Genomic DNA, 25430 nt, shown 5'->3' with positions numbered 1-25430 from the left:
CTAGATTATACATCATCCTTAGCAAAGGATGGAAAGAAAAGAGAGATGACTCAGCTATATTAGTCAAAAACCAACTTTTGAATGCGTTATAAACATGCAACACCAGGTGGTGCTGGAGAGTAAAAAATAAAACCCTCTGCGATTTTCCAAAGCATTTTTTTTCTTTTGTTATAACAATTTTATTTCTGACTTATTCATAGTGCCCCCCCCCCCGTTGTATAGATCCACCCAGAGAAAGGTATCCGGATTTCAGTTATTCCCAATCCACAGAAAACCACCAGCTGATTTCCTTAAGAAAAGGAAGATATTTGGCAACTATGCTAGGGCTGTTAGAGCTGTCTGTAGCTCCATTGACCCTTACTGCCCCAACCCCCAGCCTCACAGCAATATTAAAACGTTGGTACATGTCTATATAATGCTTTTGCAATCTGCTGAAAATGGCTTACAATCTTAGGTGACTGGAGCAAATGGCTGTCATTGCATTTATGGAGTGGCTCCTCATGGCTGCTCCACCTGCCTTTTTATAAGGCTGGAGGAAGTGCAAACACAGGCTGGGTGGTTTTTTTTTAAAAAAAGGATTTACCAGCAATAATTTTTTTAAAAAATGGGGAAAACAAGCAATACAGAAAAAACAAACGGTGTGATGCATTTCAGGATTGTAGAAATCAAAAGATGCAGGCATGGGAAGCCTTCAGAAATTGATGAAATTTACTTCGAGCTATAATATAAGAGAAAACATGCTAAAGATGAACCACAGGTGGTACCTCACACCTTCCAAACTATCTAAAATATATAAGAACATCGCAAATGTCTGCTGGAGGTGTGGGGAAAACGATGGGAACCTGTTTCATATGTGGTGGACCTGTGAGAATATTAAGAAATTTTGGGATAAAAATCATGATGAGATCCAAAAAAATTATAGGTAGGAATATTCCAAAAAGACCAGATATTTTTTACTAAGTATCACCTTTCAAAAAGATATTCCCATACAGGTAAAAGAACTCCTTCTATATTCATTAGCAGCGGCTCGTATTGTTATTGCCAAAGGATGGAAAGAAAGAGAAGCTCCAAAAATTATAGATTGGCAAAATAAACTCCAAGAGTTTGCCGAAATGGGACAGCTAACAAACAGTCTGAGAGGAAAGGCTAAAGAAGAAAAAATTTAAAAAAATGGGATAGGTACAAGAAATATGTTAGAAAATATACTGAGAACAAAATTTCTATGATAGCGTTTGAGTAAAAAGGGAAGAAAATTTGCTTGGATTTGTAGAAATCAGGTTCTTTAAAGCAATAGGAGTGTGAAACGATATGTAAAAACAGAGATAGTATGGATTGAACATACACTCTGCGACAAAAGAGAGGAGAGCATGCTGATGGAGATAACAGGAAGCCCAAAGACAAAATTCTTTTTTTTCCTTTTTGTATTTTTCTTTTATTTCTTTATTTTTTTATCTGTGGTTTTTTCCCTTTCCCTTTTTCTTTTGGGAAAAGGAGGACTTGAAATATGGTATGAAAAATGTAACAAACAAATGTATATGTATGTATATGTATATAAGCACGAAGAAAAACTGTTCAGGTTTGGTGAAGGAAAAAATAAATAAACATTATTCAAAAAAATAAAAAATTGGTGGGACTCCAGTGGATTCCCTATCCAATGATCAGGGATGATGGATGTTGCAATCCGACAATATCTGAAGGTCCACAGTGTCCCTTTCTTGCTGCTCTAATGCAAAGACAGTGGGACACAGGTGGCACTGTGGTCTAAACCACTGAGGCCCTTGGGCTTAACCGATCAGAAGGTCAGCAGTTTGAATCCGCATTACAGGGTGAGCTCCCATTGCTCTGTCCCAGCAATCTAGCCGTTCAAAAGCATACCAGTGCAAGTAGATAAATAGGTACTGTTGCAGTGGGAAGGTAAATGGCATTTCCGTGCGCTCTGGTTTCTGTCACGGTGTCCTGTTGTGCCAGAAGCGGTTGAGTCATGCCGGCCACATGACCTGGGAAGCTTTCTGTGGACAAACACCAGCTCCCTCGGCCTGAAAACAAGATGAGAGCCGCAACCTCATAGTCGCCTTTGACTGGACTTTGCCATCCAGGGGGTCCTTTACCTTTACCTTTTTACCTAATGCAAAGACCGCAAGAGTTGCATGTAAGAACTGGTGGTCATGGGTAGGGATGCATCCTGCTTCATCAACAGAGCCTGAATAATAATAATAATAATAATAATAATAATAATAATAATAATATATTATTTATACCCCGCCCATCTGGCTGGGTTCCCCCAGCCACTCTGGGCGGCTTCCAACAAAATATTAAGATACAGAAATCCATCAAACATGCCTTAAGATGCCTTCTAAAGGTCTGATAATTGTTGTTCTCTTTGACCTCTGGTGGGAGGGCATTCCACAGGGAGGGCGCCACTACCGAGAAGGCCCTCTGCCTGGTTCCCTGTAACTTGGCTTTTTGTAGCGAGGGAACCGCCAGAAGGCCCTCGGTGCTGGACCTCAGTGTCCGGGTAGAACGATGGGGGTGGAGAGGCTCCTTCAGGTATAATAATAATAATAATAATAATAATAATAATAATTTATTATTTATACCCCACCCATCTGGCTGGGTTTCCCCAGCCACTCTGGGCGGCTTCCAACAGAAAAATAAAACACAGTAATCTTTTAAACATTAAAAGCCTCCCTGAACAGGGCTGCCTTCAGATGTCTTCTAAAAGTCTGGTAGTTGTTTTCCTCTATGACATCTGTTGGGAGGGTGTTCCATAGGGCAGGCGCCACCACCGAGAAGGCCCTCTGCCTAGTTCCCTGCAACTTGGCTTCTTGCAACGAGGGAACCGCCAGAAGGCCCTCGGTGCTGGACCTCAGTGTCCGGGCAGAATGATGGAGGTGGAGACGCTCCTTCAGGTATACTGGACTGAGGCCATTTAGGGCTTTAAAGGTCAGCACCAACACTTTAAATTGTGCTCGGAAACGTACTGGGAGCCAATGTAGATCTTTCAAGACCGGTGTTATGTGGTCTCGGCAGCCGCTCCCAGTCACCAGTCTAGCTGCCGCATTCCGGATTAGTTGTAGTTTCCGAGTCACCTTCAAAGGTATACAGGACCGAGGCTGTTTAGGGCTCGGATGAATACCTGTCAGCCTCTAGACGAGGCACACCTATGTCTGCAATGCCTGTGAGCTCACAAGCCTGCTTCTGCAGAGCGCTCTTCCTTGCTGGAACTTAAGAACATAAGGAAAACCTGTCGCCACGTCCATACACACAGCAAGGTCTGCAATCTGAAGCAGATCCTGCAAACCTAATTTCAGTATGGACAAGAAGACTTTCCCCCAGTTGAATTATGGGTGGAGTGATGGAATTCTGCTCTGTGCCGCTGCTGAACCTAGAATAGTATCTGATGAACATGAAACACATATATCCGCAAGGAGCTACAATGACAACTCCCAAATCTCCATTGTGTGTAATGTGCAAAGGGGCAGACCGAGCATCTTTATCCGGTCTCAGGTGCATACTTGAAGAAGCATCCATGTGGATATTAGGTAACCATTAGGCATCCAGCAAGCTGCATACACAAGATGCAAGAGGCGAGATGCAGATTCCCTCATCTGTAGCATCCCTGTCCTCTTTTGCATCTGGACAACCTAGTTCAGACTCCTGGCTGGCTGCTCTTCCCACATCTTTGGCTATTTCACCCCGCTTTCAAAGGCACAATTGGAACAGGAAGAGAATGAAACAGTAAGAGTTTACTGTGTTACTATATTTACATATCAATGGAGGCCAACACTTCATGCATCATTCTAGGCCAGGGGTGGGGGACCTTTGGCCTTCCTGATGTTGCTAAACTACAACTCCCATCAGCCTCAGCAAGCATGGCTAATACCCAAGGATGAAGGGAGCCGCATCAGGAGACTCAAAGGTTTCCCACACCTGATCGAGGCCATGAAAGCTATCAGACCACAATAAAACCACTAATCTTTACAGTGCCACCCATGTTCTTAGCTGATTTTTTTGCTGCAGCTCAGAGCAGACGTGTTGAAATCAGTGCATTTCAGTAACTTTAGTCTTGACCAGGCATCCCCAAACTGCGGCCCTCCAGATGTTTTGGCCTACAACTCCCATGATCCCTAGCTAACAGGACCAGTGGTTGGGGAAGATGGGAATTGTAGTCCAACACATCTGGAGGGCCGAAGTTTGGGGATGCCTAGTCTTGACTCAAGGGGTCTCCTCTTGAGTATGACTGAGCTGGGGGGGGTCACTCCAACAGCATTTCCCTACTCCGAAGTAAGCCCTCCCCGAGTTCAGTTGGTCTCACTCCCAAGCAAGGGTGCACAATGCTTTTTTAAAAGGGGCCTTAGCTCGAGAGCAGAGCCTCAGCTTTGCACGCGGAAAGTTCCGGCACCGGGCGCGTTCTCCGAGTCCGGGTTGGGCTGGGAGAGACCCGCGCCAGAAATCCTGTTGCCACTCAATGTAGCCAATGCAGAGCTAGACGGGACAATTGTCCTACTCAGTTTCTTATGCTCCTGAGCGTGTGCAAAGTGCAAAGTTCTATTTCCTTCCTTCTTTCCTAGCCTTCCCCCAAACACAAATCGGGCACCTTAAAAACCCCTTAAAAGGGACTCGGTGCTTAGAGACGGTCAAGATTCCGCAAGCAGCCCAAGTCTGTGTCAGCCTGTACAGCGCCGAGCACACCCGTTGCCCTCATTACCGAGGCGTGTGGAAGAAGCGTGTGCGTGTGCATGCGCGCCCACGTGTGTGCGCGTTGCCTTGCTCAAGAAGACGGAGCTCCCTCCAGCTCGGTACCGGACGCGGGAAGGTGGGCGCCAAGGCCGCGTCGGCGATCGGCGAAAGGGGGCGGGCGATCGGCGGGGCGGCGCCCGGCGAGCACACCCTCCCGGCCCGCCACCTGCGCCTCCGCGCGTCCCTTCCTGGTCCCTCCTTCTTCCTTCCCTACCTGTCCGCGGCCACGTCAGGGGCTCCTGCTGCTGCGCCGCTTCTGCTGCCTCTCTCCCTCCCTCCCTCCCTCCTTCGCCCGATCGCTCGATCCCTGCTCTGGGATCCCCCCCACCTACCCCGCAGGAACCATGATCTCCTCCCGAGGGGGCGCCATGCCACCGCCCCCCAACGCCACCGCCTACTACCCGCCGCCGCGCATCACCCTGCCCTCCGGCTTGGAGATCCTGCGCACCTACTCGGGGGCCTTCATCTGCCTGGAGATCGTAAGTGGGGGAGCGCGGGTGGGAAGAGAGGGGATCGGGGCGGCGGCAGCAACAAGTGGGAGGCAGAAAGAGAGCCAAGCACTCCGGGATCTCTCTGCCATGATGATTGTGCAGGAGGGGATTTTATGCAGTTGTGTTGCTTCGCTGGACGCTAAAAAACACCAGTTGCAGTTTTTGGCATTGGTTGAAAAATATGTTTCCCATGCATGCTTTTTCTCTTCCTAGCAGCACTTCCCTAGCAGAAACGCACCAGGTGACATGTCTATCCCACACCTGCCCCCCTCCCCCTCTCAAACCAGGGCACATAGTTTGCTGGAATTCACCTGGTCTTGCCAAGATGGATCCCCCACCTTGAGTTCTTCCATGGAAGAAAGGTGGCATACAAGTGTGTGTGTGTGTGTGTGTGTGTGTGTGTGTGTGTGTGTAAATATATAAACTGACATCAGGTGTACCTGTTGGATTGCCACTTACCAAACACAGCTGTTAGTCATGAGATGCTCTAACCACTTCTTAGAATTGTGTTTATCTATTCCGTCGAAGTCCCTCCTAGCTGCAGCTTTTCGCATTTCCTCCTTGATTTGGATTTTGAAAATATTATAGTCTTCAACCTATGTTCTATGTTTACTTGGTCTTTGAAATGATAGCTGCATTAGGGCCAGTTATGGGTTTAAATCACGAGCCACAACCTCATTCCTAGAGCCCCCTTAATTGCTCACTTAATACTTATTTCTCTTTCCAACCCTACAAGTCTTACTTGGACCCATGCCATCTTAGTTAAAAGCTTCCTGTCTTGCCTTAAGCGGCGCTCATCTGTATAAACCCCACACTGTCTGAATAGCAGCAGCTTTCCAGGGTCTCAAGTAAAAGTCAGAGATCTTTTAATTAGGAGCCAAGACCTTAATCTCTGACATTATGGATGCATCCAAAGCTCTGCTTCTGAGCTATGGCCCTTCCCCACAAATCTCTCCCCCCCCCCCCACATCCAGCCTTCCCAAGGTGGCCAGATGCAAAAGAGACAGGGCACTCCATAGAAGAGGAAATTTCAGCAGGTGTTGCATCCCTCCACCGCAACTCTCTCATCCTGACCAGTTCATACACCCATTCCATTCAAGGTTAACTGGCTTGTTGTCAAAGCAGCCGCAGAATATGTGGTGACAGCCGGTCTTGGGTGTGGCTCATCGCAACTACAGATTGCAACCTCCTTGTACCGTGGATCTGCCCTCCCAAATGTGGTTGGACTTAGCCCTAGCCAGGATAGCTAGTGACCAAGGACGATGGAAATTGTGGTCCACAGGTTCTCCAGCCCTCTTCTGTGCTATCATAGGCACTGCGAAACCAGGTTTAGTTTCAGAGTTCCCCTGGCACGACTTGCAAGGGGCATGCAAAATGGCATGCAAAAATTCAAGAGCTGGCATTTCCTGCAGCAAAGAGAAAAAAAATATTCCTCCTATGCTGTTAAAATCCACAGGAGCCCAGCCAAAAAACAGGGTTGGCAACCTTGCCCCCCCTTATTCTCACCTGTGTGGATGTACCCAGCCTGCTACACCTTCCTCAGACACACCCACATTACAGGAACACCTCTCCCTACTATTCTCACCTGCTCTCATTATTTCTCGGGATCATGCATGTGCCTTCCTGCATGTGCATTTTTCCTCATGCGCTCAACTCCAGGATGCTTCCACTCCTTGTTACCCACATCCCTGGACCTGCTAAAGACAAGAGCTGCCCCCCCCCCGGAGTTTCACGGTAGCCCACGAAGGCGCTTCAAATCCAGAGTGTGATTCACAAAATGGACAGTCCATCATATACCATTTGCCTAACAAGCCAGACTGGAAATCAGTCACAGGCTTCCCTCTTTTAAAACCTACCATTTAATTGTAGGGTAGATTCATTGAATTCTCTCCCACCGCTGCACCTACACAAATAATTCAATCATGGTTTTCAATCTGTTCTCTCCCTCCGCTTTAAAATTCATGTTTCCTGAACAAGTTTGCATGCTAATTGTTTGCTGTAGCAATTAAAACACACGTACTGGTTCACAAGTAAATAAAGCACGTCTAGACTATACTGAGGGACGCGGGTAGCGCTGTGGGTTAAACCACAGAGCCTAGGGCTTGCTGATCAGAAGGTCGGCGGTTCGAATCCTTGTGATGGGGTGAGCTCCAGTTGCTCGGTCCCAGCTCCTGCCAACCTAGCGGTTCGAAAGCATGTCAAAGTAAAAAAGGTAAAGGTAAAGGGACCCCTGACCATTAGGTCCAGTCGTGACCGACTCTGGGGTTGCGCGCTCATCTCGCATTATTGGCCGAGGGAGCCGGCGTATAGCTTCCAGGTCATGTGGCCAGCATGACAAAGCCGCTTCTGGCAAACCAGAGCAGCACATGGAAACGCCGTTTACCTTCCCGCTGTAGCGGTTCCTATTTATCTACTTGCATTTTGATGTGCTTTCGAACTGCTAGGTTGGCAGGAGCTGGGACCAAGCAACGGGAGCTCACCCCGTCACAGGGATTCGAACCGCTCCAGCGGGAAGGTAAACAGCGTTTCCGTGTGCTGCTCTGGTTTGCCAGAAGTGGCTTTGTCATGCTGGCCACATGACCTGGAAGCTATACGCCGGCTCCCCCGGCCAATAACGCTGCAACCCCAAAATCGGTCACGACTGGACCTAATGGTCAGGGGTCCCTTTACCTTTAGACTATACTGAAGCGATCCATATGTTATTTGTGTGGACAGTTGTCTTTTGCACCCCAGAATTGTAGCTCCGTAGAGACAGGGAAGTGAAGAAGGGAGCAATTGTGAAATGAATGGACTTTTGTGTTGCTCTCTCTTGGTAGAGATGCAGGGATATGAAGCAAGATTGCCTGCTTGAAATCCAAAGCTGCAAATTCCTATGCAAATAACCTGGGTGTAAGCCCCATTGAATGCGCTGGGACCTACTCCCAAGTAAACATGCATAGGATTATCTTGTATGTGCCTAGAGTTTTCCAGAATAAGCAAGTGATTAAGAGCAGAACAGCGTTTCCCTCTTTGAGATCGAAAGTAAATTTCCTCCTTGTTTGCTTAGTAGGGTCATAAATATTTAGTGACTGGGAAGTGAACGCTTTGCAGAGCTCAAGTTAGACAGGATCATGCAGATAGGTGGCGGAGTTAGTGAATTATCCAAGCAAGATAATCGACAGTGTCTACTGCAGTGTAGGGAACCCTTGGCCCTCCAGGCAGTGCTGAACTACAACTCCCAACAGCTCTTGCAAGCATGGGCATCGACCAGGAATGATGGGAGTTGTCGTTCAGCAACAACCAGAGAGCCAAAGGTTCCCCCGCACCTGGTCATAGAGCTATGGAATTGAAATGGGTCTCGAAAACCATCTAGTCCACCCCCTGCTCAATACAAGAAAAACAGAGCTAGGGCACCCCTGACTTGATGGCTTGAAGACCTACAGTGAGTTACAGCCCACCAGCCTCCTAAGTAATTGCAAAGCTGCTCTTACCATTAAGAAGTTTATTATAAGGCCTAACAAACCCAGGACAGTTCTGATATACAGCAAGTTGAGGGCATGGGCAGAAGGAGCACCCAGTTGGGCTGAAATTAAACAGGGGTGGTTAGTACCTGAATGGGAGGCTGTCTGAGAACCCTGCGGATGCCTCCTTGAGCTCCCTGGAGGAATGCAATGGGTTTGCACTTCATTTCTGCCTGCAAAAGTGTTCTCGGTGGAAATGGTTCACCAAAATGCCCGCCACCCCCTTCAAAAGTACCTTCTTTGCAGTTGGTGGGTTTCCCCTTCCCTGCTGCTCCTTCAGCGCCGCTCTTGCTCTTTTCTCCAACCAACTCCACGTAGCCCGTGAGCGTGTCTCGGTTGCTGAGGCAGCCAAGGCAAGGCTCCCTGGCAGGATGCAGCGATTCCTCTCACAGCATGACAAGGATCATTGGTCCAGTTGCCTTGGCAACAGGGACATTTATTCTCATGCACACCCAGGCTGCACCCTTTCCTGCCTTCCCTGGAAGGAAATAAAAATCACAGAGGAAAGGTGTGCTTTTCAGGGTGTGCAGAATTGCTAGCAAAAAAACTGAGCCGTTCCATTTTGGCTTAGTCCTACAAAGCACTCCCTGTTTCCTCTTCCAAGCGTTCGCTTTGCCCTTCGGAAGGGCCTGAGAATGACCACCCTGCAGTCTGTGTCATTTGATCCCTGACTAGGAGACTACTGGATCCACCATAAACCAGAGGCTTAGTGGGGGGGGGGGAGGAGTGCCAGGGGCCCCATGGCTCTGGGCATGGATTTTTGAGGGGGGGGGGCAATCTTAGGCTTAGGTATCCTGGGCCCAAATCCTTCTAGGCTCTGTCTTTCAACACAAAAGCCTTGAACCTAGTGCATAGCATGTGGGGACATCAGGGGACAATAACAATAAAGATCTGATCTATTCTATTCTATTCTATTCTATTCTATTCTATTCTATTCTATTCTATTCTAGTTTCCTATATTCAGAATGGAGTGGCAATGCTCCAGGAAGTGAGGGAAGCTCCACTTCTGGCAAACGGTGACTTTCTGAAGTCCGGGACGACACATATTTTGTAAATACAGTGTGATTATTGTGCACATACGTTTCGGTTTTAAGACCTCCTTTTGTTTGTGTTTTCAGCTGTTCGGAGCACTTGTCTGGATTTTAGTATCGGCTACCCATGTCCCTTTGCCGCTGCTGCAGGGTTGGGTGATGTTTGTGTCCGTGACGGCTTGCTTCACCTCCATCTCCTTCCTCTGTGTTTTCCTCTTCAGTTACAGAGAAAGAATCGCAATTGATTGGAACCGTTTGGTAAGCATTTAAAAGGCGGTACATTATTATTGTTATTAAATGGAAACCAGTTAATAGCAGTGTCTTTGGGGTTTGTAACATTCTCTGGAAAGTTGGACCCAATTAGCAGGTTCAGTTTCAGGTTTGTTAGCAGGTACAAAACAAGAAACACATTTTACTTATTTGATTTCAACCCCACCAAGGAATTGAAGGTGGTGACATACACGGTTCACCCCTCTCTACATTTTACGACATCCCTGTGGGGTAGGCTAGGATAAGAAGCAGAGAATGGCCCACGGCCACCAAGTAAGTTTTGAACCTTCTTCTCCCAGGTCCTGGGATCCCACAGGAGAGAGAGTGGTCTAAACCACTGAGCCTCTTGGGCTTGCCAATCAGAAGGTCGGTGGTTCGAATCTGCGTGACGGGGCTGAGCTCTCGTTGCTCTGTCCCAGCTCCTGCCAACCTAGCAGTTCAAAAGCACGCCAGTGCAAGTAGATAAATAGGTACTGCTGTGGCGGGAGGGTAAATGGCATTTCCGTGCACTCTGGCTTCCAGTTGTGCCAGAAGTGGTTTAGTCATGCTGGCCACATGACCTGGAAAGCTGTCTGTGGACAAATGCTGGCTCCCTTGGCCTGAAGCAAGATGAGCACTGCACCCCATGGTCACCTTTGACTGGACTTAACCGTCCAGGGGTCCTTTAACTACCTTTTAGTCCCCCTAGGGCTCTTAACATTTACAGCTCAATATTTTGTATGTTTTCACTCCCAAGTACAGTAATGGATGCATAGCATTGCAGCAGTAATGCATAAGAGCAGTCAGAATTTACTTAAAATGCCCCTCCAGTTAAAGCGAAGATGTATAGATATAGATGATGTTTTTATTTTGTATAAGTACCTCCCCAAGCCATGGATAATAAACTTCAATTTTTAAGAGAGGTATCCGTTCTTGTGTGAGAGGGAAGGTGGCATGCCTTTTTTAATGAAAACCCCTACTGCAGCATTGAAAAAAAGACTCTCCTCCCATCTTAGAACGCCTGATTTCTTCAACAAATGCGTAAATTAATGGTGAAACAATTTAGTTCATTATGATGCATGCAAATAGCTCCAAGGTGAAAATGTGACAACCACACTCTCCCATTAGCACTTTGTAAATCTCTGCTTCATTAGGAGGAAAAGTTGTACATCTTTCACGACTAATTAGCAGTTATGGGGGGCGGAACATTTTCCATTTCATGTATTCATCAGTAACGAATAGATGACAGTTGCAGATACAGTGCTAGGCAAGTCTTGGCCGTTTCAAAGCTTTTAGCTTTGTTTACTGAGTACAAGTAAAATAAACATGCTACGTTAGATCGCTTCCAGTAGCCAAACAACATGCGAAGGGCAACACACTGGCTACCTCTCTTCTAAGTATACACAAAAAGTATCAGGTGTAATAACAATTATTAAACAACAAACCAACAACGTCAGAACCGGCTATGAATATAAAGGACAATTTTTCTAGAATAAGTATACAGTGGTGCCTCGCTTAACGAATGCCCTGCTTAACGAAATTTCCGCTTAACGAAAGGATTTTTCGAGCGGAGGTTGCCTCGCTAGATGAATTCGTTTTATGAAAGATTCGTCTAGCGAATCGCGGTTTCCCATAGGAATGCATTGAAATTCAATTAATGCGTTCCTATAGGCAAAAAAAAAATTCAATGCATTCCTATGGGATTCGCTAGACAAATTTTTCGTTATAAGAAAAGACCCGTGGAACGAATTAAATTCGTCTAGCGAGGCACCACTGTATAAACTCAAACCTACTGGACAATGAGCAAACTCGTAAACATATAATGAACCAGTGTCTCTCTCATTGCTATACTGGTTATGTATGTGGTAAGTATGTGATTACACTCCTCTTTCTCCTTGGTCTGCACTTGCTGGATGTTGGGGTAGATCTCCAAGCTGAGCGGCGCCAGCAGGCTCTGGTTCACACTGATGGCCATGATGCCTCCCATGGACGAGCCTCGGAAGGCAGCGTATATAAAGAGATGAGCACCCACCCGCTTGAACCGTGCCACCCTTTTGCAGTGCCTGAGCAGCCCGCCTTCCTGCCCGCTCACCTTCGCCCCGCTCTGCTTGGCAGCCTCCCGCAGAGGAAAACGAGAAAGGCAACATGATGAAGCAGAGGACAACAACCTCCACCTTGTCCTTCCGCAGCGCTTCCTCGGACCCCGCGCGCTCCTTCGGCAGCCGCTCCTACACGGCGGGCCCTGTCGGCGCCTGCCGAGTCAGCACGTCCTATGCCTCCTCCAGCTATGGGGGAAGCCGTATGTTTATGAGTATCTCCAGGCCTGGTTATGCTCATTGCACTTTCATTTGCTCATTGTCCAGTAGGTTTATGAGTTTATATACTTATTCTAGTAAAAATTGTCCTTTATATTCATAGCCAGTCCTGCCTCTTCTAAGGCATCAGGGGGAGGAAATACCCTTTCAAAATGAAAATTTTACAGTGTGAATTACCATATTCCAATTCAAAATTTCCTGCAAACTGCACATCACCGCTGATTCACAAGTGCGAGTTCATCGCTTATCACATCATGGCTCTTTGCTGAATGTGTGAACTCTCTCAACTGGGAAAAGTGCATTTGAGATGACACTGAGTGATTCTGTGATGATTCATTCATACTTATGCAAGTCATAACTCGATGTTGCCATAAGGGAGTAATGAACGTGCATGCTGTTGGCTGGCTAGTGGGTGTCCAGGAAGACTTAAAGCAGCTGTCCTGGGTCCTCAAACATTGTTGGGTTACAAGCCTATCATCCCTGACCAATGCCTATACTGGCTGGGGATGATGGGAGTTGTGGTCCAAAAACATCTGGGCACCCAGTCTTGGGGAAGGCTATTTTGCTAAGACTGTGAGCATGATTGCTTGGGACGCTAATTTTCTGGAACGAGGGTGGACAGAAATTAGCTGCTGGTGCAGTTTTATGTCATCTGATCAAGTCCACAAGAAATGTTTTGCACTCAGTTTTGCTCTTAAGGAAGTCAAACCCTCCTGAACAAGGGTAGCCAGTGTGTTATTCTCCAGATGTTGCATCCGTAATGCCCTCCATCCCTGACCACGAGCTGGGAGATGATGAGAGCTGGAGTCAAGTAACATGGAGCTTTTCAAGCAGAGGTTGGATGGTCATCTGTTATGGATGCTTTAGCTGAGATTCCTCCATTGCAGGGAGTTGGACTAAATCAGTGATGGCCAAACTTGGCCCTCCAGCTGTTTTGGGACTACAATTCCCATCAACCCTGACCACTGGTCCTGTTGGCTAGGGATGATGGGAGTTGTAGTCCCAAAACAGCTGGAGGGCCAAGTTTGGCCACCACTGGACTAAATGATCCTTGGAGTGCCTTCAAACTCAACAATTCTACGGTTCTACGATCTGGAGGACACATAGTGTTGTTCTTGAAGTATTGTGGACACGGGATTGTCTACAATGCTGCTCCTGCTCAGAGCAGACCCAGGCAAGTTACTGAAAGTGACTACTTCAAGGTCATTCATTCCCGTGAGTCTACTCAGAGTAGGACTAATCTTGGTGACAACCCAGAAACTCTGTGGAGGCTGTGCAAGCTAGCAGAGGAGAGCAACTTTCAAGACCACACTATGCTACAGGGCCACAAGAGAGATTGTAAACCTTTCAGACCCAAATCGAAGCACTTAGAAATCCTATCACTCCCGTGGGTGAACAATTCCATTAGTTTCAATGGAAGCAAATTTCAGCTGGGGATAGGCTTGTCAACGCCCACTCAATGTTTACGCCATGCCTGCAGAGATGGAACCATCGTGGTTTATTTGGGTGTTCCTTCGGTGTTGTTGCGGCATTATAATCATCTCTTTGTCTGTTGTGTGTGCGCAGAGTGGGAGCACTCAGAAAGCACTTTTGATCTGGAAAGCCACAAACGCCTCCATGTATGTTTGCGTTCATCCTTTCCTTGCTTGCACAGCAAACAAGAAAGGCCCATGGCTCTGTTGCAGAGCTCAGGCTTTGCCTGCACAACACCCCTCAGTCTGCAGTGCCATGGAGAATTGTTTGCTCGTTTGACCTCTGTTTTACACCAGGCGCTTAATTTGTGTCAGCTAATGCAGGTCCAGGCCTGCCTGCCTGCTGTTGTATGTCCCACACCAGGGAACCATTCCTAATTCATGTCAGGCCTTTGCATCCATTTTGCACCCCAAGGATTTCATTGTGGCATCTTCAGCATAGAGTCAGCCATACTGCCTTTGTTGTTGTTGTTTAGTCTTTTAGCCGTGTCCAACTCTTTGTGACCCCATGGACCATAGCACACCAGGCACTCCTGTCTTGCACTGCCTCCCGCAGTTTGGTCAAACTCATGTTGGTAGCTTCGAGAACACTGTCCAACCATCTCGTCCTCTGTCGTCCCCTTCTCCTAGTGCCCTCAATCTTTCCCAACATCAGGGTCTTTTCCAGGGAGTCTTCTTTTCTCATGAGGTGGCCAAAGTATTGGAGCCTCAGCTTCAGGATCTGTCCTTCCTGTGAGCACTCAGGGCTGATTTCCTTCAGAATGGATAGGTTTGATCTTCTTGCGGTCCATGGGACTCTCAAGAGTCTCCTCCACACCATAATTCAAAGAGTGGCATAGGGAAGCCGGGTTTGAGAGAGAGGTGGGCAATATGCTCATGGTAGCTTTTGCTGCTTGCTGCAGCTAGTGGGTGTGATCCAGAGGTGGCGAGGGCATCAAGAGAAAGGAGCAGTGGGCCTTCACAGGTGGACTTGCTGGCACAGCTGCCATTTTAATTGTCCCACAATGCAACACCCTTTTGGAATGGGTGGGTCCTCATTTTGTCAGTTCTGTTCAAGTGGTTTTGTCTGTGTCAAAATAATGGTGTGGGTTATTGAATTTGCACCCCCAATTATTATTTTTAAAAAAACCAAAAACATGCCTTTCCCTCTGGCAAAGGTTTCCGTCCTTTTGCTTCTACTAGTGACAGAGAACTTTATTGTACTGGTTGCCAAGGGGCAGAGGAAGTTGCAGGCGGGTAGAGGAAATGAGATCATCTACCTTCTGAAAACACCCACAAAGACCCGCGCACACTGGGCTACTCATACGGGATGTATGTGGTCCCTTCATCGGCCAGAAGTTTGAGCAAAGGAGTTGCCCAGTGGACATCTGAAGGCCTAGGACATGAATGGTGTTCACTACAAACTGCTTATTGTGCCGCTCGTTTCCTCAAAGGGTCCTGGTTCCCTTGTGTGTTCCTAAGACAGGACAGGAACAGTAATTGGATTTCTGTGAATCGCCTTGTGGCTTCATCTTGCCACACTCCAAGAGAATGCCCTTTTATATGATGGACGGATGGGTGCCTGTGTGAGAAGGGAAGGCCTTGTATTCAAAGAGGTCCTGGATATTGCAGCGGTTCTCTGTGAGATCTCACACAGAGGCACATTATGTACATATTTACACACACACACACACACACACACACACACACACACACACACACACAGCTTGCGTTTCCACTCACTGGAACCACAATTCTTGCCACACTCTCCTTTCCAACTACCGGTACCTCAAATGCAGTACACATTACTTTTTCTCTGTAGGGTTGAACAGCAGCTGTTCACTCATATGAGAGGAACTAAATAAGCAAACTTGGGGAGTTTGCTAAATGTTAGGAGGAAATTTGCCAGCCTACACCATCCCTGATGTTTTCTCTGGTGGGGGAAAAATATGTGGGATACATCTGGCATTTCCCGACATATTGTTTGGTAGCTGCTGCAGGAGTGAGCAATTACCAAAACCCTAAGCACAGCGACATCCCATTTTTCCTTTTGCAAAAGGTTGTCAAAGGAACATTAGCTGACAGCAGTCAACATCCCCTGTAACACAGGGTTAGGCCCTGAGTTCATTCCTGTTTTATTTCTACCATATAAAATCAAGGTTGGGAAACTTTGGGTCTGTGGGCCGAAAGTGGCCCTCTAGGCCCTTAGAATTCTCCCCAGGCCACAGCCCTCACTGGACCCCCAAGTGTATTTGCTTGGCTGAGTTGTGTCCTTGAACTCTGATAACATACCCTCCAAGATTCTTCTGATGAAAATCAGGAAATGGGTCTTTTCGGTGCTGGGCTCCCATGTGAGTCAGCTGGCTTACAGGTGAAACTCGGAAAATTAGAATATCGTCCAAAAGTGCATTTATTTCAGTAATGCAACTTATTAATTTTTATTTTTATTTCTACAAATGCTTTCTTTTGGAAATTCCACAATAATAAAACAAATAGTTACAATAATACAATAATAAACATCGCTATTACATTTCATTAATTACATTCCATTTATAATTGACCCACCTAACGACAAATAATTACATTTACAACAAATAAAGGCTTGACATATCTTGCTTTACATGCCATGCATCTATCTCATATATTGGTTTCACCTTTTAAGTTGCATTACTGTAATGAATGCACTTTTTGACGATATTCTAATTTTCCGAGTTTCGCCTGTATGCGAGAGTGCAGCTCTGAAAGATCTTCCCGAACTCAGCGGCGGCAATGCTGGAGAGGGAGAAATTGGGACATTCTGCAATCCAGTCAGAAGCCAGGATGGCTTCTGTAATTTCAGTATGTTCCAGGGAAATCAGGACGGCTGAGGGGTTTGTAGGAATTAGCCTACTGCAGAAAGGAGAATCCATGTGTGGTGCCCTGCCAGCTTCAAAAGAGAAAGGCTGTGTGGAGTAGTGGTTAGAGTGTCTGACTAGGACCTGGCAGGCTCAAGTCCTGAAGCTCACTGGGTGACCTTGGGCCAGTCCTCATCTTTCAGCCTTTCAGTGTTTGTGAGGATAAAATTGAGAGGATAAAATTGAAAATCAATGGACGTGCCTCTGCCTTGAGCTCTGTGGAGCAGAGGTGGGGTATAGATTTAATAACAAATATTAATCCTGCTTTTATTTATTTTATCGTTCCGCTCAAACTGACTCTTTATTTTATTTTTGTTCCTTTTCAGGATTTCATTTACCACGCAGGTGTCTTTGTCTGCTATTTTGGGACCTTTCTGCTGCAAGCGGCAACCACCTCTTTGCATGCTCACCCGGTGAAGTACACCGTCAATTTCGACAGCGTCCAGAACACCACTACCACTACCTATGAGAAGCTTCTAAGTGAACACGAATACAACTTGAGCATCGCAGCTGCCGTAAGTATTACAATGGCACCTCCTTAAAAGGGGAGAGGGGAGAAGTATCTCCCTCCTCTTCTCTCTCCTTCGGACCTGTCTTCCTCTCCTGACCACGAGAGGGCTCTGATGGGATACTCTGCAATGCCTTGTGGTGGCTTTGGGTTTGCCCAGGCTTCCTTTTGTGTTGTGTCCCTAGACAGTGGTCCACGCTTAAAAGCTCCGTGTCCGAGCAGTTATTTCTTTGTCCTGGAGCTTTCCCCGGGGAGGCCCACATTTAATCTTTTTCAGGCTGGAGTACCCTACCCAAGCTTTGCCCATGTTAAGTAGAGAGTCTTCAAGGGAAAGCGCTCTTGGGCATCAAGGAGTTTGAGGTGCTTGGTGTGCAAGGGGCAACTTTCTCAAGGGAGAACGACTTACGGGTTGGTGACTCTGGTGGTTTGCAGGTGGGGGGGGGGAGGCTGCCAGGGCGATTTCCCAGATGCAATTTTTTTTGGGGGGGGGGGGCTGCTCATGGCGCTGTCCTCGAGCCAGCCCTGTGCTGTCTTGCAAGGCTGGGATCTGATCCCCGCAAGGCAGGGCTGGCTCAGGGAGGGCAGAGCAGAAGAGACGCAACAGCCTTGTGCCCTTCAATCCCAGCTCCTTGGGGGCAAGGCTACACACAAAGGGCACATGGCATTCTTTTCAGGCCGCCCTCTCCGAGCCGCTTCCCAAAGCCTCAGAAAGTGGCACAGGCCTGGTGTCGCTCTGGCAGCGAGGGCTGGGATGGCATGCAGCGGGCTCCTTCTGTGCTTCAGGCACAGTTAAAGCACGCTCCGCCGCTGGTGGCTTGAGGGCCTCGGGTTGGAGGGGTTCTTGTCAGGCAGGCTGCAGCTCAGACTTGGAGTCCAGGCCTAAACCTGGGTTCAACCCCTCCATGGCTTCCACTGCTGGTTTCCCCTGATGTAGCCGGTTCTTGCTCCTCTGTCAGAATCTTAGTTGCTGTATACGTAGGCATGTCCTGTCCAACAGGTAGATTGCAAGCTACTTGTAGATCACGGGGGTGTCCCAGGTAGATCGGCATCTCCAGGTTGATTTCCCCTCCCCCAAACAATGCTCACCAACTTTAGCTTCCTAAAAAGAAGCTCAACGACCTTGGCTTCTCAAAAAGAAGCTCAACAGCTCTGGTCCACCCTCCAATGACAATGGGTAGATCATGGGTAGATCATTGTCACATTTTTTTTTAATACTGTGAGTACATTGCAGTCTCTTGGAAGTTGGTCGTCCCTGCTGCAATGTGTCAGGATTATGACACTTCCTTGTTTGGGAAGAAGTCTTGACTAGTGATGGCCAGGCCTTTTTTTTGGCAGGTGTGAGAAATGACACAGAAGTCCTATGGATGAGAGGGAGGGAGGGAAAGAGAAAGAGAGAGAACACCACACCCTAGTGGTTTTGCCTGTGGTTTACGAAGCTGCAAAACAGGTAACAGAGCAAGAGTGGGTAGGAAATCCATAATGTACAGCTGAATTCATGCTGACCTGACCCCATGGGTCAACCTACCGCAAGGCCATCTTAAGTATATTTGGCGCCCTGGCGCCGTGGTGCGACGGATCCCTCCAGCGCCCCCGCCCCGGCCCGTTTCCCAGTGCGGCGGGCGGCCAGATCTGCGCGGTCGAGCGGGTGGGCCAGCGGGCCAAGCATACAGCGCGGCTGCCGGGGCCGCAGCTCCGCGGCGGGTGGGCGGGCGCAGCTGTGCAGCGCCCCCCTGGCGCCCTGCGCCACCCAGCCTGACCATAGGGGCGGCCCTGACCTACCGCTCTTCACTACTGCTGCCTGTGCCACTTTTGCAGTGCTTAAATTGGGGGCAGGGCAGGAAGAGGAGCTGTGCCCCCGTCCGAGTTGCGACTGACCCTCTTAGCTACATAGGAAGCTGCCTTGTTTCGGCTCAGACTCTTTGCCCATCAAGCCCAGTGCAGCTTCCTCGGATAGGCAGCAGCCCTCCAGCATCCATCCCACCGCTTCCTATAACACGATCCCTTAAACTGGAAGTGCCAGCTATTAAACCTGTGACTTTCCCTGCAGAAAATATGTGCTCTTCCACTGAGCCCACCCTCTTTCCCCTGAGAGGCTGTGGGAAGGACTGGAGTATTTCTCTAATGTCCAGCCAGCCTTCTTGGGCCCTTCCCCATTCAAGCATGGCACATGGGCCCTTTCTGGTGATGTCTGCCCATCCAAACACTGACACATGACCATCCATGGTTCTCCTCCTGTTCCTTGTCTGTTTCTTCAAAGGGTCCTCTTGAGCTTTCTCCCTCCCATTATGGTTTCTATAGGACTCAGTCCTCAATCCACCCCCAAAGTCGATGTGCTTCCTTTGAGGACACACAGTGCAAATTAGTAATCATTTCTCCTTTCCAGGAAACCCTGGAAGCTATAAGTCAGGGGCAGCCAACATGGCGTCCTCCAGATTCTGTTGGACTACAACTCCCATCATCCCTGGCCATTGGGACTTGGGAGTCCCACAACGTCTGAAATGTGCTGTGTGGAATACTACTGCTGCAACGTTTTTGAGAATGACATACTGTTGTTGTTGTTGTTGATGTTGTTTAGTCGTTTAGTCGTGTCCGACTCTTCATGACCCCATGGACCATAGCACGCCAGGCACCCCTGTCTTGCACTGCCTCCCGCAGTTTGGTCAAACTCATGTTCGTAGCTTCGAGAACAATGTCCAACCATCTCGTCCTCTGCTGTCCCCTTCTCCTAGTGCCCTCAATCTTTCCCAACATCAGGGTCTTTTCCAAGGATTCTTCTCTTCTCATGAGGTGGCCAAAGTATTGGAGCCTCAGCTTCTCGATCTGTCCTTCCAGTGAGCACTCAGGGCTGATTTCCTTCAGAATGGAGAGGTTTGATCTTCTTGCAATCCATGGGACTCTCAAGAGTCTCCTCCAGCACCATAATTCAAAAGCATCAATTCTTCGGCGATCAGCCTTCTTTACATAGCTGCCAAGTTATCCCTTTTTTAAAGGGATTTTCCCTTATGCTGAATAGGCTTCCTCGCGAGAAAAGGGAAAACTTGGCAGCTATGCTTCTTTATGGTCCAGCTTTCACTTCCATACATCACTACTGGGAAAACCATAATTTTAACTGTACGGACCTTTGTAGGCAAGGTGATGTCTCTGCTTTTTAAGATGCTGTCTAGGTTCACCAGACTACAACACCCAAGATTCTTTGGAGGGATCCATGACTAGTTTAACCTGTCCAAAATGTATAGTAAGGCTAAATCCTCAATGTCTGCTTGGACACCCACTTGAGTCACTGCCCTGGTTCCTTGTGACCTAAAAGGTGTGAATATCATGTGCAATCAGGGATTGGTTATCTTTTTATAAGAACAAAACCTGGTTTGCATTGCTAAGCATGCTTACGTAAGGATACACATTTGAACTTGGTGGGGCTAGTGCTCAGATAGATCTGTTTTATTACCAAGGCGTTAGGGAGACATCAAAGCCATTAAGCAATCTATGGAGCAGAGTCCCAACGTAAGAAAGAAACCTGGATTACGTTTTCCCTTTAACCCTGGAGAGGTTTCAGGTTGAGAATTAATGCCAAAACTTATATAACCAACGTTGATGTCATCCACATTATTTTAGGGTGACTCACCTCAACGGTTTTGATGAACAGGTAGATCAAAGAACATGTTATGCAGGGAATCTTCCAGCAATATTTATTCCTCCCCCCGCCCCCACTTTTCCTTTATGAAACCTAAGGGATACTTTACTATCCCACCGACCCAACAGGCGCAGTTTTGCAGGTCTTTTAAAATCTGTTGCTCTTCCTATTATTTCCTTTTAAGGTGATGATGTTTTAAGTGAGGGGAAATTGGGGGGCGGGGCGGGGAGAGAGCAGGCCTCATGCCTAAAGCTTGGAGAAAGTGTTGGGCAAGGCGCTGTGGTCAATGTTGGGGTCCCAGGGCACATCATCACCCCCGATCCTTAATCTAAATATATAGAAATTTTCACGATGCGTGCGCAGGGGCCAATGTATGGAGATACAGGGGGGAGGGGACAACAGAGGGCTCAGACAAAAGTAAATACTGGGAAATGGAACCCAGAAACTGACAGCTCCTTCTCCAAGGATGGGGCCAATGTAGGAAGATACATGGGGTAGGGGCCAACACTCCCCAGGAACAACAGAGGGTTCAGACAAAAATGCATGCTGGGAAATAGAACCCAGAACCTAACAGTTCCTTTTCGAGGGTGGGGCCCAAGGTATGGAGATACAGGGGGGAGGGGCCAACCCTCCCCAGGGACAACAGAGGGAAGGGTATCCTACGGAAACACAGGGATGAGCCGGGGTGGAGGGAGGAGGGGCAGGATATGTCATGGATCGTGACAGGGGGGGTCACAGGAAAGAACCACAGCAACGCGTGGTCGGGTCAGCTAGTGCTCTTATGTATTCGTTTATAGGGAGAACCCAGACTTGCTCTGCAGGCCAAAAAAGCCACAGTGAGTGGTGCTGAACAGTACTTCTGCAGCCACTCCACTTTCTGTTTAAAACCTCTTTTTCTCCAGGGAGAACGTGGTTCACCCCACTCCCCCCCCCCGCTCTTTAGTTAATCCCTGCAACAACCCTGCGAGGTAGGTTAAGAGGTTGTGACTGAATCCAAGGTCACCCAGTGAGCTTCATGACCGGATTGGTGATTTGAACCCTGATCTCTCAGGTCCTAGTCTGACACTCTAATGCAGGCTTCCTCAAACTCAGCCCTCCAGATGTTTTGAGACTACAATTCCCATCATCCCTGACCACTGGTCCTGCTAGCTAGGGATCATGGGAGTTGTAGGCCAAAAACATCTGGAGGGCTGAGTTTGAGGAAGCTTGCTCTAATGACTACACCACACTGGCTTCCTAGAGAACTTATGCTATGGGGCAGCTGTATAAATTAAGTAGGCAACTAAATACTGTACGGGGAAAGGGAAAAGTCAGTTAGAGAAGGATCTGAAATATTTTCCTTGAAGCTTGAATTTGTTTTATTTTGGATTGTATTATCTGATGTTTTAATGTGTTGTAAACTGTTTTGAGATTTCCCCCCTTTAAAATATAAAGTGGTATAGAAATGAAAATAATAATAATAATAATAATAATAATAATAATAATAATAATAATAACAGTCGTACCTTGGAAGTCAAGCAGAATCCGTTCCGGAAGTCCGTTTGACTTCCAAAACATTCGGAAACCAAAGCACGGCTTCTGGCTGGCTGCAGGAAGCTCCTGCAGCCAATCGGAAGCCACGGAAGCCGCTTCGGACGTTCGGCTTCCAAAAATAGTTTGAAAACCGCAACACTCACTTCCGGGTTTCGATCGTTTGGGAGCCGATTTGTTTGAGAGCCAAGGCGTTTGAGATCCAATGCGCAACTGTAATTATAATTATAATCTCACTGCAAAAAAGGTGCCTAGGCATTCCATTGTGGCAAAGATAACCTTGATTTAAGGTGCCATGTGGTGATTAGCTTATATATCTTGAGTTTCTGATTGGAAGGGAAGAGGGATTTGAAATCTAGTGGAACAGCCAATTTTCTATAGGAAAACTCACCTGGCACTTTCTTTCCTCCCTCTGCAGATCTTTGCCTTTGCAACAACTGTGTGTTATGGGTTCAGCACAACCCTGGCTCTACGGAGATGGAAACTATAGCACTAGAAGCTGACAAGGCAGCTCAAAGGCATCCCGTCTCGTTTGCGTACCTGTTCAGATGATCAAATGATGTACTACTTGTGGAGTTGCAAAGGATGCTGGGAACACATTTATATTTTTCTAAAATGTTGGCACACACAAACATACACAAGAAGTCTATGTCATAATTATATATGTGTGTATATAATATATATAATATATTTGGACAAGGGTGGGGAAAAACTCGCTTGTTTATTTCTCCAGTTTTCAGTTGCTTATGTTAACTGATTTACCGGGAGCATTATCCTCTGCTACAGATAGTATTATAAAGTTGAGTGATGGAATAGGGTTATCCTCGGCAGACAACTGCGTACTTTTTTTTGTTTGGTGCTAAACATCTGCTTGCAAGAGAAACAAACATCTCTGCAGATGGGCTGTGTCTCTTGCGCACACATGCAAACACAGGGAGGCAGCTATGAAACGATAACCCACCAAGCTTCCGCCTGAAAGCTAACTGTGTTCGCAGGCCTGCCAACATCAGCAGCTAAGCACAACCTCCATTTATTTCAGTGCGGCATCCTTTGGCAACCTGGCGCCCTCCTGATGTTGTTTTGGTCCAACTCCTATCAGTTGTCATTCCACAACATCTGTAGGTTGGCAAGAGGTGGCGCTGTGGGTTAAACCACAGAGCCCTAGGCTTGCTGATCAGAAGGTCGGCGGTTCGAATCCCTGCAACGGGGTGAGCTCCCGTTGCTCGGTCCCAGCTCCTGCCCACCTAGCAGTTCGAAAGCACATCAAAGTGCAAGTAGATAAATAGGGACCGCTCCAGCGGGAAGGTAAACGGCGTTTCCGTGTGCTGCTCTGGTTCGCCAGAAGCAGCTTTGTCATGCTGGCCACATGCTGTCTGCAGACAAACGCCGGCTCCCTCGGCCTATAGAGCGAGATGAGCGCCGCAACCCCAGAGTCGGACACAACTGGACCTGATGGTCAGGGGCCCCTTTACCTTTACCTTAGGGTTACCAACTCCCTGGGTTTGGCCCTGAGTTGGGTTTTGCAGTCAATTCTCGAGGCCATTGAGTAGTGTCAAATTGCTGCCTTTGAATCTTGAGGTCTAGGGGGGTTGAAGTAGTATTCCTTTAAAACAATATAAAAATAGCTCACCATTCTGAAAGAGAAAAGGTGTAAACTTTTTTTTTTATCAATGTTTCCCCAGATTTCCAGTTTCTCCAGTGGAAAAACCAGGGAGGAAATTTACCCAACCCCATATTAATTTCCCCCCATTTCCCCTGATCTTCGCATCTGTAAGTTCCACCCCTCTGAGCCACTTCTAGCTCTTTTTTTAAGAATTGGCAGCTCCATTCCGAGGTGTTGGGATTCCAGAAATCTGTCAACCCCATGTGGGATTTCCATGGAAGTCTCTTGCAATCATTTAACAATTTCTCAGGAGCGATGTTAGGTGGATTCTCCTAATGCAGGCACCCCCAAACTACGACCCTCCAGATGTTTTGGCCTACAACTCCCATGATCCCTAGCTAAGAGGACCAGTGGTCAGGGATGATGGGAATTGTAGTCCAAAACATCTGGAGGGCCAAAGTTTGGGAATGCCTGTGACCTAATGCTCTTGAACTGATGTCTATACAGGCAGGGTAGTGGAGTTCTAAACCAGTGAATGTAATATTTTTCAGGAAGTTGATTTCCTTTTTTTTTTTTACTTTAAAAAGAAAGTAATTTATGGAAAGGTGGGTGGGTGGGGGAGTCTTTTAATATTCATTCAGTCCTTATATAAGGATCTAGCTTTAGTTTTTAAACTGTACTTTTCACCTGTGATCTTCAAAGCATTTTTCTTGCCCAAGAGTAAACAGCATACTAAAAGCTTTAACATTAGCAGAGAATGGAAAGGCAAGCCAGGAATATTAATTGGTTGGATCTGAAACCATGACAGCTAGCTAATTCAATAACCACATAGCTCTCAAAAGTCAGGCTCTTTCTATCTAGTATTTGTTGGGCTGATAATATACATATTTTTTACAGCTCTGAATTTAAATTGTATATCAAAATTCCTTTTTGAAACTACTTGTGTTTCTTCAAGGGAAATAGTTATATTCAGTTTTAAAATGCATACCTATATTGATTAGCACTGTAGTTCATATGATCCACTCAGAAAACAAGTATATTGCTTCAACTCTGTGTGGGGTGTATAAACTTGGATTTTATTTCTAACTTCTCCTGGTCTTGCATGTCTTACTGCAACAATATGGAGTTCCTTGCCAACTTTTGCAGGCAAGATCTGGAAAGTGCCAATGTCTAAACTCATATTATTTAATTTATATTGCAGACTCCTGCACTTATCAGAAACGGCTTTAGATTTTGAAAGCCAATAGCATCTTGGATGTTTTAGCAACATGTATGTATATTGCAGAGCACCTCTAAAGCATTGTTCTCAGTGTGGGGGAAAATGTGTATTTGTGATTAACTGTTGTGCAGATTTCTCCCTTGAATATAAATGTTTGCACTATTTCACCTGGATGGGCAAGTTCTTAACCCATTTATGCTTTCTGTAAGTGTGGCATTTACGCTTTCTTCTAACGAAAGTTTCTTAAAGATCATGTAAATGGAACTGA

The 25430-nt window shown here is 47.1% G+C and overlaps 1 protein-coding gene and 1 long non-coding RNA gene across 2 annotated transcripts in view; one reads left to right on the top strand and one right to left on the bottom strand.

Annotated features, from left to right (window-relative positions):
- Positions 1 to 9089, bottom strand: part of LOC132592535 (uncharacterized) — a 19760-nt gene extending 10671 nt beyond the window's left edge. Inside the window, exon 1 of the long non-coding RNA XR_009557987.1 lies at positions 8967 to 9089. This is a non-coding gene — a long non-coding RNA (uncharacterized LOC132592535). The remainder of the gene's footprint in view (positions 1 to 8966) is intronic.
- Positions 4924 to 25430, top strand: MAL2 (mal, T cell differentiation protein 2). Its single transcript, XM_035126101.2, has 4 exons — positions 4924 to 5219; positions 9850 to 10020; positions 16998 to 17186; positions 22759 to 25430. The coding sequence occupies exons 1-4, from the start codon at positions 5085 to 5087 to the stop codon at positions 22828 to 22830; spliced, it is 567 nt and encodes a 188-aa protein (XP_034981992.1). The 5' UTR covers positions 4924 to 5084; the 3' UTR covers positions 22831 to 25430.

This window comes from Zootoca vivipara, chromosome 8, assembly GCF_963506605.1.
Source record: "Zootoca vivipara chromosome 8, rZooViv1.1, whole genome shotgun sequence".
NCBI lineage: Eukaryota > Metazoa > Chordata > Lepidosauria > Squamata > Lacertidae > Zootoca > Zootoca vivipara.
Note: the sequence above shows the minus strand (reverse complement) of the source record. Positions and strands in the feature narration are given on the sequence as shown.